Source organism: Camelina sativa, chromosome 5, assembly GCF_030686135.1.
Source record: "Camelina sativa cultivar CO46 ecotype springtype chromosome 5, ASM3068613v1".
Classification (NCBI taxonomy): Eukaryota; Viridiplantae; Streptophyta; class Magnoliopsida; order Brassicales; family Brassicaceae; genus Camelina; species Camelina sativa.
The window spans coordinates 5856338-5868071 of NC_141884.1; the positions used below are offsets into that span (position 1 = coordinate 5856338).

Here is an 11734-nt window from a genome sequence, read left to right on the forward strand (position 1 = left end):
CCTATCAGTCAAAATTACTACATGCATGTGACACTTTAAATTTTTTGTCCAAAAAAAAAAAAAAAAAAAAAAAAGCATGTGACACTTTAAATTGTTTAATAACATTTAATATCTACAAATCTAAAATTAGTACATGCGTCATCTAAAATTTCATCATCAAAATTTTAATTTATATTAGATCAATCAATATCACATAAATTGAGCTCACTGCAACTCACATAATAGCACGTACGTATTATATAAAATCTAAAAGATTATAATATATCTTTATTCATTAGCCAACTGCAGCTTCTCAGCTTTTTGTCAACTTTTGTTGCATGAAAATTATTTTTGAAGTCTCTTTCTAGTTTTTGAAACGTTTCAGAAACACAAACTCGTGAAAACACGGAAATAAAACACAGAAACACAATTACTGAAAATTTTTTATTTGGAAATACGATGAAAACTTCATTCCCAATTTTGAAACACGATAGAAACTTTTTTTGTTTAAAAACTTGATAAATAGATAATTTGAAAATATAAAAATTTATTATACATATAAATATAATATTAGTAGTGTTTTAAAATAACAATTTAATATTTCTGTTTTGAATTTTTGTTGTTTCAAATATTTCTTTTAATATAATTTTTTATTATATATCATATATATATGTAAATATATATATGTGTTTCTAAAACGTTTTGCTTTCGCGTATATGTTTCCGTTTCATACAACCTAGTTGTCAACCAACTTTAAATTTGATATATGTCTTATATCGTGAATAGTTCATATATACCTGCCAAGTGCAGAATAATGAATCAAAAACGCAACCGAACCGATCCTTCTTTACAAAAATAAAATAAAATTACATGTAAGAAAATAATGAAAGTGTTTCCACCAGAAACTAAGTGGCAAACTGGGAACAGTGCAAATGACCCAAAATATTGGCGATTATACCCACTTACATCAATAAATATTCCATGAACTAAAATAAATTAGAAAATAACTTAATAAAAAGGAAAAAAGCAAAAAAAAAAAACAAAATGTAACCAATGATCACTCTACCCAACAGTGTCGGTATACTGTGACTCATTAATCATTTACTTAGTTTATACTTTATACTAGAAAGAGCTCGATGCATCAACACCTCTCCTGCTAGAGTTAGGCGACCATTCATCAAATGATATATGGGAACATTAAAAAAAATCTGCTTAGGACATTTCTATGTTTTATTTTGTACAACCGAGGAAAATAATGTATTAGTAAACGAATATGCATGACATTGTTTCAGCGAATTTTTTGGTCGAGAACATTGATAAATGCATCTTTTCTGTGGATTTACATTATGGTAGTTGACATAATTATCAATATAACATATAGTTAAAACCTAACTGTATACTTCGCACACTAGAATATTATCATGAAGAAAATGAATCTAATTAGAGAATATATATTTGATTACAGCTAACGTGCAATCAAATTCGATCAAATATGCGAACCCAAAGAATTATATTTTACAAGTTACAAAATTTTGTATCTTTGTATGGTTTTAGTCGATAAGGCAGAGAAATACGTCCCATGATTTAAGAGTAAGGAATTGGACAACTTGTCTGAAAATTTACAAAAAGAAAAATTACGGATATACTTTTATAATAAAATATTTACACTAAAACAAATTATAGACGTATAAGTTTCCGTAGAGAAATGAATGTTCACATCACATCCTTTATCTTTTGGCTCTATATAAAGAGAGATAACCAAGACAAAACATAACAACTCATTCAATTGAAAAGAAATATCTTCATATATCTATATTGCTACTACTTTAAAATATAATCAAACTAAATTCTTGATCCTAAGTTATTAGGATGGAGGAAGTAAAGAAGAGGGATTGCATGGAGAAGGCAAGGCCATTCATTTCAATGGTAGTATTGCAAGTAGGACTAGCGGGAATGGATATTCTGTCAAAGGCTGTTCTAAACAAAGGCATGAGCAATTACGTCCTTGTTGTTTACCGTCATGCTGTTGCTACCATCGTTATGGCTCCCTTCGCCTTCTACTTCGACAAGTACGTACTATTCTCTATCTTCCCTTCTATTTAGATCAACATAGTTCAATGTTTTGTTTGAACCACTACATCAAATTATCATCTACACGAAGATTTCATTCTTTTTACGTTTGTGTTTATTTTGAAGAAATAAAAAAAAAGGTAGAATTGTTGGGAATTATAGTTGATACCAAATTATATTGAGTAGTTTCAGGACCATGATAGCAGGATAGCAGGATATATATATCAAGTCTGATCAATATTAGGAACAGAGTTTGCAATACAAAAATCTTTTAGGCTACCTTTGTGTTTCTATGTGATGGTATATCTATGATCATGATAGAATAGAAATGCAAACACAAACGCAAAGAAACTCTGGTGGTCATATTCCACTAAAGAAATTTTAGGTTAAATCATGTGTATACATATTTATTGTTGAGTTGTTTATGTCAAAAAAATGTGGGTGGTGCTTGCATGGACGTTTGGTGTGTTGGAAGGATGAATGAAATTATAGCAAAAAGAAAGAATGAGGCTTTTGACGTAATATATGATGATAAGAAGTGGTCACTCATATGTTAAAAGACAAAATACTTGCAACCGTTTTATATTTGCTTTTCTGTGGCTTCTGTCATTATCATGCATTGAATGTGAGTCCTTACAATTATTTTAGTGTTTCTTTTTGCAAAAAAAAAAGATATACTAATTCAACATTAAGTGCTTAATCTAAAAGTGTGTATGCTTTAGTAACTGTGAACTTGTAATCTAGTAATTTCTTGTCAGTCTAGGAACCAAATTGAAATGATTCTAAGCTTATGCATAGTTCATGTTCTAATCAATTTTCAGTTTTCTGATCAAATTCGATTTTAAATAAAAACAGGAAGGTGAGACCGAAGATGACACTGATGATATTCTTCAAGATATCACTCCTTGGTTTACTCGAGTAATAATTTTTTGTTCTTCATTTCATTATATTTTTTTTCCTTTTCTTAACTTGATCTAATAAACAATTTTGTAATAATATAGGCCAGTGATCGATCAGAACTTATACTATCTAGGGATGAAATACACTACCGCTACATTTGCAACGGCCATGTACAATGTCCTACCCGCAATCACTTTTGTGCTTGCCTATATATTCGGACTCGAAAGAGTGAAGCTACGATGCATCAGGAGCGCGGGGAAGGTGATTGGGACGTTGGCTACAGTTGGAGGAGCCATGATCATGACACTTGTTAAAGGCCCGGTTCTTGATCTCTTTTGGACCAAAGGAATATCTTCAAAAAACACAGATGGGACTGATATTCACAGCGCCATCAAAGGAGCAGTATTGGTCACAATTGGTTGTTTTAGCTATGCATGTTTCATGATTCTTCAAGTAAGCTAAATTCTCTCTACTTACAAAATAATACAGCTATGGGTTGATTTTGACAAATGAATCAATGTTTTCATCAGGCAGTTACACTGAGAACATACCCGGCTGAGCTTTCTCTCACAGCATGGATATGCCTAATGGGGACAATAGAAGGAACGGTCGTGGCATTAGTGATGGAAAAAGGAAATCCTAGTGCTTGGGCCATTGGTTGGGATACTAAACTTCTTACATCCACCTATAGTGTAAGATTCATTCATACATATCCCAATAAGCCAGTGGATTATTCATCATTAATTATATTTAATAAAATAAATTGTTGGATCTAAAATGTGTGCAGGGGATAGTATGCTCAGCATTGGCTTACTATGTTGGAGGAGTGGTGATGAAAACTAGAGGTCCTGTGTTTGTAACAGCTTTTAGTCCTCTATGTATGATCATAGTAGCGATTATGTCAACCATCATCTTTGCAGAGCAGATGTATCTTGGAAGGTAAGGAAATCACCAAACATCAAACATGAGCTTTAACTATCAAAATCAGAATGATTGTAGTGAAAATATTTTGTTTCTTTGGCAGGGTTCTTGGTGCGGTGGTTATATGTGGAGGGTTATACCTTGTGATATGGGGCAAAGGCAAAGATTACAAATATCAATCCACGCCGCTAACAATTGATCCATCAACACAACCAAAGCTAGAACTAAGCGGAATTGGGAAGAATAATATTGATCATGAAGTCATTACAATCAGCAAGCAAGGAGAACAGAGAACAACAATTGTAGATTCAGTCTAACTCAACAAGTATGTCGACAAAAATGTTTTTCATGGAGGAGTCAGAACGTACTAGAGATTTTCTACTAGTTTCCAATTATGTATCAGAGAAACTGTAGAAAAAAAAATTGCTAACTACCATGGAGAGAACAAAAAAACTGTCCAAGAGGAAGTGCAAAATTTATATGATAAAACTATGTTATTCATGCCGTATATATACAATGAAATATGGTAAATGAATTACCAGTACAGGAGAAAATTTATTGACAGTGAAGTTGCAATTCTCTCAAAGGTGACCTTATTTAACCACCTTTGTGCTTCAAAATATCATTGAAAAAAATTGTAATGGCAAAATTCTACCATAAGACACGCTCATACAGACTTACCATGGTCTAAGGAAAAAGAAAAAAAAAAGATTGCATTGGAGCTAAGAGTTTTCCTAATAGTGTCTAAACCAGAGTTCATGACTCATGACTAGTAAAACCCTACAACGTCCCGGTTACCTTCATTACAAAGAGCGGTAATCTCTACAAGAAGTAGAAACATAGTGAACAAAGTAAGAAGCGAAGAGTAGATTTTAGCATTCTCAATGAGAGCCCTTAAAAATAACTTTTGAGTTCTGATTTCTGAATATTATTAAAAATTCATCATAAATTTGATGAATATAACTAACTCATATTAACTAATTAACAAAACAAAAAAATCTGTTAGAGGCAGAGTCGTTTTAGTGATATGCATAATTCATGTAGCTTACCTCAGAGGAATGGAGAACTGTCGATACTTTGTATGGATGGGAAACGTAGACCTGGAAATTGTACCTAATCATGCCTATCCCCGGGAAGAATATATAGTGAAATAATCACTGATATAATTAGGGATAATTAGGGATTTAGGATTTAGATTGTAGACATACGATAACTTAATTATGAGCAGAACAGAGCATAATCTTTGAGGCATGTGATGCACACCATATGTTGTGTATTTTCTTATACTACCTATACAAGCGAAGAAATTGAATAAAAATGGAAAAATGTTTGCCAGCTACGCCAAGTATTGGCCAACACATAGCCACACATACAAACAATATAAATGTTTTGTTAGCTACATGAACTATTGTCATTACATAAGGACATGCATAAACAAACATGATTTATGTGTACAACATCATAACCATCTAATTCCGATGATTTGTTTGCCGGAATCCGGTGTTGACCGGTATTGACCGGCATTGACCAATGTTGACCGGTATTGATCAAAAAATTAAAAATTTTATTTATTTTTTACAAAAAACAAAAGTTTAAAAAAAACAAAAGTTTAAAAAAATTACATAACTTTACTAAAAATTATATAATAAATTTTTACTACAAAATAATACAACAAATATACATTTTCCTTTTATAAATTCAAAATTTGGTTTTTAATTTTATACCATATCATTTGTATACCCTATTATATTTTATTATGTAGCATGCTATTAAATATTTTTATATAACAAGTATATAAAAATAATGGTAAATCAAAGGTTATATAGCAAGGTACAATATACTTTAATAAAAAAAAACAAATTAGACTCAATTATAAAAAGTCTATGAACATTTTTAAGCCAAAATATTTTAAGAAAAAATTATATGTCTCATCATTTGTTATATATCATATTATATTTGTAATATATAAAAGGAAATTTTTGTATATAACAAAATTTTACTACAAAGTATTATAACAAATATACATTTTTCTTTTGTATATAACAAATATAATATGGTACATGACAAATATACATTTCCCTTTTGTATATAATAAATATAATATGGTATAAAATTTAAAACTAACTTTTGAATTTACAAAAGGAAAATGTATATATGTTATACTATTTTGTAGTAAAATTTTATTATATAATCTTTTAGTAAAGTTATGTAATTATTTTGTTGATTTTTATTGTTTATGAAAAAAAAAAATTGGTCAACGCCGGTCAATATTGGTCAACGCCGGATTCCGGCAAACAAATCATCGGAATTAGATGGTTATGGTGTTGTACACATAACTCATGTTTGTTTATGCATGTCCTTATATAATGACAATAGTTCATGTAGCTAACAAAACATTTATATTGTTTGTATGTGTGGCGATGTGTTGGCCTATACTTGACGTAGCTGGCAATAATTTTTCCAATAAAAATCATTATGCTAATTATTACTCTCTCTAGATATTTTTACTTGTTGTTAAAGATTTTTGCACAAAAATTAAGAAAACTATTAAATTTTCTGTTTTGCTCATTATTAATATATTTTATAACTTTTTTGTTGGTCAAAATCTTAAAACAACAAGGATAAAACTAGAATATTCACCAAACATCTGCATTGAAAATCTAAAAGCACAACTATTATGAAAAAAAAATTAAGTTCTACAACGACAAATTAAATTAAAACGGAGGAAGTATAGTTTTATGTTTGTGACATCTAAAAGTTGGAAATTAAATTTTGGGTTTAATTGATCAATTTTAAAAGTTTATACTCTGTTATTGGGTGTTTCTGACAAATTAACTATTTAGAGGACAATTCTGTAAATAGTAAGCACTGCGAAGAATGAAGTGCAAACAGGTGAGAAAATTTATACGAGGAGAGCCGAGAGGCTCGGCTCCAGTGATTTGGGCTTTTCATGTTTGGGTCTACTAAGTGTGTGCCGGAAAATATATTTTTTCAATTCTTACTTTAATAAACAAAAGCTTATATGTTCCACTTACTTTAAAAATCAACATCTAATCTCGATCTAATCCAAAACTTAGCTAATAGAGGGAAAGAAGAAACAAAAAAAGGTTAACCCAATATTAACATAATTTAAACAATCTTGCTTTTGCCAAATTCGAAAGCTCCACTGTCCAATCCTAGGAATCCATGTGTTCATCTCTTCTTTGTGTCAACATGAAAACATCCAAAAAGAAATAGAAACAAAAAAACAAAAGTAAATTAGGAAGCAGACGATATAAGTCTAGGTTGTGTATCTATACAACTTTGTGCACGCGTGAGCAACAAGATCTCTTCAGCTTGGACTTTCCCGTGGCACGTATAAGGCAATACCGGGTTTGGACGATGGTTTTGGTTAACCGGTTTAGTTTTCCGGTTCGATTGATTATGAGTCAAGTCAATATGTACCGAAAATAAAGATTGAACCGGTCTGTGGTCCGAGAATCTTGACTCTCCCCTCACGTACCAAAGTTGCTTCATCCCGTCACCTTTCCACAATATCCGATCACACCTGAAAAATAAAATTTGAAAACATTGTTAGAAAAAAACAAAGTTTAAAATCATCATTATTGTAAAATATATAGTGCATGTTCATTATCTTACCAAGCCGGAGTTCTTCGTTTTTCTTTTGATTTTCCGGTCTGGACAACGTAATTATCAGAGTTTATTTGATATTTATACGTTGGTGCGAAATAAATTTTGCCTTCTTCCCATCCCCTAAAAACTCTACCAGCACTTCGTTCTATCTTTAGCTGCAAAGAGAACATGCTTTATTAGTTTAGGTACTCTTAAATAAATAGTTTATATACACAACCAATAAGTTTACATAAAAAAAATTGTGTACCTGATCTTTCTCTAGAAGTGCTTCCCAATCATGGTTTATAAGTTTTTCATGTACGTCACTGCTCGCCCTTAGCCGATAATTCAAATCTCCGAGCCATATTACTTTACTGTAACATAACCACATAACAAAACGATTAATAAATTAAATGAAACGTAAATTTTTTATAAACAAACTGTTATTATATATATTTCATAGACTTACTCATGGTCCATTATTGTCTCGGGTCGAGAATCTTTAGAAGAACGTGAGAATCTTGTCCTCTTAAATATTTCAGCCACATCTAAGTTTCTTCTGACCTCGTCGCCTTCTTTTTCTCCTGACGTAAGATGCGTACAAACGAAGCATAGACTTGTCTCATGCAACGACATGCTGATGGATACGGAGCCCTATACAAGATTGCATCGCTAATTAGCTACCAAGCATAAACATATATCAAAATATCTTAGAATCAGCTCTATTGAAACGTATATGCATGCATATCTTGGACTAACCTTGTTTCCAAGATATCCCATGATGCCACGGCCAACGCATGAAACCTTGAGGTTGGTTATACGTTTCCGGAGATCATCTCTAACCCATACGCACAAAAATATCCCCACCATTTGTTTACTCGCCGCGAGGCTATATCCGTGAAGAGGGGTCGAATTGCATGGAATTGGGTTATCATCCGAGAGACCTGAGAAGCTGAAGCGGGGCTGTTGTGATGATTTCGTAAGTTCAAAGGAGGTTCTGTGATTTTTAACAACTTCAAGGTCGTTGTTGTTGTTGTTGTTGTTCAAGGCTTCTCGGATAAGAGACAACCACTTAGCCGCTGGACCACTGTCCTCGGCTCCAAGAACATTACCGGCATTTAATGGCACGATTTCTTGAAACCTAAACAAAACAAAATTATGATATGATATTATTAATTAGTCCAAACCATATATTAAAAGTAGGAGAAAATTCGTTAATATGGTTATTATAAGCATACCCTAGCACGTAAATGTCGGCATCTACGGGAGATTCAAGCCAATCTTTTAAGTCTAATCCTTCATGTGGCGACTTCCCTCCCACGTTCCATGTCCCCACGAACATTCTAATCATCAACAATTAAACAACTTACAAAGTTAGTAACCATTGCTAATTGTAACTTAAAATAAGATAATTTATAGGTTAATCATGAAAGCATAGCCATATATTACTTGAGATCAAGTTTGTCATCAACACGTGTCAGATGTTGTTCACCGGTTGATTGTTTTAAATCCCCATTTCCTTGGCCCAACCACCCTATTACAACCGCAAAACAAAAACAAAATTTAATTAATTACGTACTTAATTATTATTATAAAAAATTATAAACGGCCAAAGATATGTATAAAACAAAAACTGGTGAATTCTGAATAGCAAGTACACCTAAAACTTGCGACTTTTTTTTTAACTTATAGCCTAAGTCCTCATCTCTCACCCTTCACGTGGAGACCGATATTACAACTAATCTATTGTGTTCTTTGTTTTTTTCTTAACAACTAATTAATCTCATTTTATCACTTGTCAAAACTCAAAACACGATTTTCATAGATAAAATAAAATCTAGGTTCCTTAATATCCCATTATGCCGTCGTTTTTGAGTCTTTGACACATATGTCTAATCCTACTACTAAAGATGGACCCAAACGCTTTATATTGTACGGAGAACTGTCTCAGTTCTAGTACGGTTTACGGACCATAGATACGACGCCGTTTCGATGCACAATAACAATATAGTAAAATTCATGAGCTTTTTTAAATATATTTTTACCTGGAAAATTTTCCGGCACGATCATGTCCGAGCAGCTTTTTCGCCTTGGCTCCATATTCACTAGTGGAAACAAAAAAAACATCCGGTTAGTCGACGAAAATATTAAAAACGGCACGTAGTTCGTAGAAAAATATCCAAAACGGTACGAGTCAATATCTCTACCTTTGACTGGGTAATCTGAGTGAAATTCGCAAGCGCCGTTACGTAGGTTTAGCCACTTCCTCACGACGGTCCTTGGCCAAGAAGCCTATAAAGCAAAACGCAGCCGGTTATAGCAAAAATATGATTTTAAAGAACTAAAAACTATTAACCAAAAAAAAAAGAGAGAACTAAAACTACATGTGTGGTTTTAAAGAAGGGTACCTTAGATTTCAAGATCTTCCCCATATTTCTGTAATAGAACGCTCTGCTGTTTTTTCCGCCACCGTTGTTGTTTGTACAAAAGTCAAGAACCACGAATCCGAGGATTTATAAAGGATGAGGATCTGGAAATTAAGAGGTAAGCAAGATATTAGTACGCGTAAGAGAAAACGAAATTAATGAAAAAATAATGACTAATAACTATATGAATAATATTTATTGAGCAATTTGGGTCCAATCAAAGATCAAGAAAGACAGAAATTATAATGTAAAATAAAGAAAACGCAGACAAACAAATTGAACCAAAAATAATACTAGTAGCTAAGATATTCAACGGGAAAATAGAAAAAAACCTAGTTGCAGGAGAATCGGAGACAGATATTTTAAAAACTTAACTACTTATAAAAAAATAAACAGTTCTAGAGTCTTAAATAAGGGAGAATTATAGTATTAAAAAGCATGTTGTAAAAATTTAATTAACACATGCCATGCCCATGATGCGTATGAAGCCATGAGAAAAAAACAGAGAATAAGGTTTTGTAAACGAGAACTGAAACTTTGTTTCTTGTTTTAGAAATAAAAAACTAATTACCCGAAAATAGAAGCGTAACCATCTTTGAACTAGGGAGGTGCAATAACGAGATCGATGAGAGGAAGGATAACAAAACCATTTTTTCCTATGGTTAGTGTTAAAGGGGAAATAAGGAAACAGAGCTATCATGAAGAGAGAAAAAAACAGAGCAAGTAAAAGAAGACGAAAGGGTGAGGAAAATTCAAGGGAAGACATTTGTGAGTTTCAAACAATAGATAGTCTTGTCCGAAAACGACTTAAGTAAATTACAGATTTATTAGCTGTAATAATTGTAAGATTTGTAGGGGAAGCTATAGACTTACATGAGTATAAGTTATACAAAACAATGTTTTGTGAACGAAAATGGAGAAGGGCCAGTTTAAATTTTGAGGAGGAGAGACTTGTGTGAGGGAGACCCAGAGAGAGAGAGAGAGAAAAGTTGCGAAGGATCAAGAGGAACGTTGTGCGCTTATACGGCTGTAAATGGAATTTATAAAAGTTGTGTTATGTGTAGAGGTGGACTGATTGGACCAATACATTCCTTATTTTATGTGTGATATTTTTTTAATATTTAATGATACTTTACATTACCTATGCAAAGGTGTACTGAGGTGGAAGGTTAGCAAGAAATTTTATGGTAATCGTGATCATAAAATTAGTAATTTTGGAAATTTACTATATCTTTGGCTATGTCCTGTGGGGAGATCTAGAAGTAGGAAAGGTTTGTGGATCAGGAAGAGGTCTTATTTTCGACAAAAAAAAAAAGGTCTTATTATATCAAAAGTGTTTTTGGTTTTGGTTTTTCATTATTTTGTTAAAGCTTGTAGACTTTTTTGGGTCTACTATTGTACCTTTTATTTATTAAGTTTTCACAAAATAAACTCAAAGTTTTAACTTACCTATTTAAAATATATTATATACTTAAATTAAATAATAATTTCTTTATTAAAATAATACGATTTTAAAAATTATAAGTTAAAGTGAAAGGTCCGTAGTAATCGACTAGAAATTGAAAAATGAACAATTCATGATATGGACTCGCTTCAAAATCACATTAACATAAATTTATTTCTGGAGTACATAAATTGCATTTTCCAACGATTTTAAAATTACGGCAACTCCTTCGCATCTCTCAGATGAATCCTCTTGTAGTTGTATGGTTGACTTCATGAGACAAGTTTCACATTGAGCCCACGGTTTTGTCTCAGCCTTGAAATTATGAATATAATTAAAACAAGTAGGATTTAAGAAAAAAGTAGGATTTAATTTCACAATT

The 11734-nt window shown here is 31.9% G+C and overlaps 2 protein-coding genes across 3 annotated transcripts; one reads left to right on the forward strand and one right to left on the reverse strand.

Annotated features, from left to right (window-relative positions):
• The first annotated feature begins 1694 nt into the window (after positions 1-1694).
• Positions 1695-4424, forward strand: LOC104785764 (WAT1-related protein At2g37460-like). The gene is made up of 6 exons (XM_010511029.3): positions 1695-2048; positions 2905-2967; positions 3051-3402; positions 3480-3641; positions 3737-3888; positions 3974-4424. The coding sequence occupies exons 1-6, from the start codon at positions 1849-1851 to the stop codon at positions 4185-4187; spliced, it is 1143 nt and encodes a 380-aa protein (XP_010509331.1). The 5' UTR covers positions 1695-1848; the 3' UTR covers positions 4188-4424.
• Positions 4425-6978: 2554 nt separating this feature from the next.
• LOC104785765 (type I inositol polyphosphate 5-phosphatase 8-like) lies at positions 6979-10939 on the reverse strand. Of its 2 annotated transcripts, none has more exons than XM_010511032.3 (11): positions 10480-10939; positions 9891-10012; positions 9690-9774; positions 9528-9587; positions 8932-9016; positions 8721-8825; positions 8242-8623; positions 7952-8136; positions 7751-7856; positions 7510-7658; positions 6979-7417 (listed from the first exon to the last, which is right to left on the reverse strand). In XM_010511032.3, the coding sequence occupies exons 2-11, from the start codon at positions 9912-9914 to the stop codon at positions 7129-7131; spliced, it is 1470 nt and encodes a 489-aa protein (XP_010509334.2). In that variant the 5' UTR covers positions 9915-10012; positions 10480-10939; the 3' UTR covers positions 6979-7128. The 2 variants fall into 2 exon arrangements, with proteins under 2 accessions (XP_010509334.2, XP_010509332.2); XM_010511030.3 differs by having other exon boundaries at positions 10782-10923.
• Between the last annotated feature and the right edge of the window lie 795 nt (positions 10940-11734).

What these genes read in the sequence shown, in the direction of transcription:
- LOC104785765 (XM_010511032.3), bottom strand. Translation starts at nt 9,914, where the DNA reads ATGGGGAAGATCTTGAAATCTAAG. An exon ending in GCCGACATTTACGTGCTAGG is followed by an intron (nt 8,624 to 8,720) that starts GTATGCTTATAA and finishes TGTTTTGTTTAG; the next exon opens with GTTTCAAGAAATCGTGCCAT. An exon ending in AAACGAAGAACTCCGGCTTG is followed by an intron (nt 7,418 to 7,509) that starts GTAAGATAATGA and finishes TTTATTTTTCAG; the next exon opens with GTGTGATCGGATATTGTGGA.
- LOC104785764 (XM_010511029.3), top strand. Translation starts at nt 1,849, where the DNA reads ATGGAGGAAGTAAAGAAGAGGGATTGCATGGAGAAGGCAAGGCCATTC. An exon ending in TCACTCCTTGGTTTACTCGA is followed by an intron (nt 2,968 to 3,050) that starts GTAATAATTTTT and finishes GTAATAATATAG; the next exon opens with GCCAGTGATCGATCAGAACT. An exon ending in TTCTTACATCCACCTATAGT is followed by an intron (nt 3,642 to 3,736) that starts GTAAGATTCATT and finishes AAATGTGTGCAG; the next exon opens with GGGATAGTATGCTCAGCATT.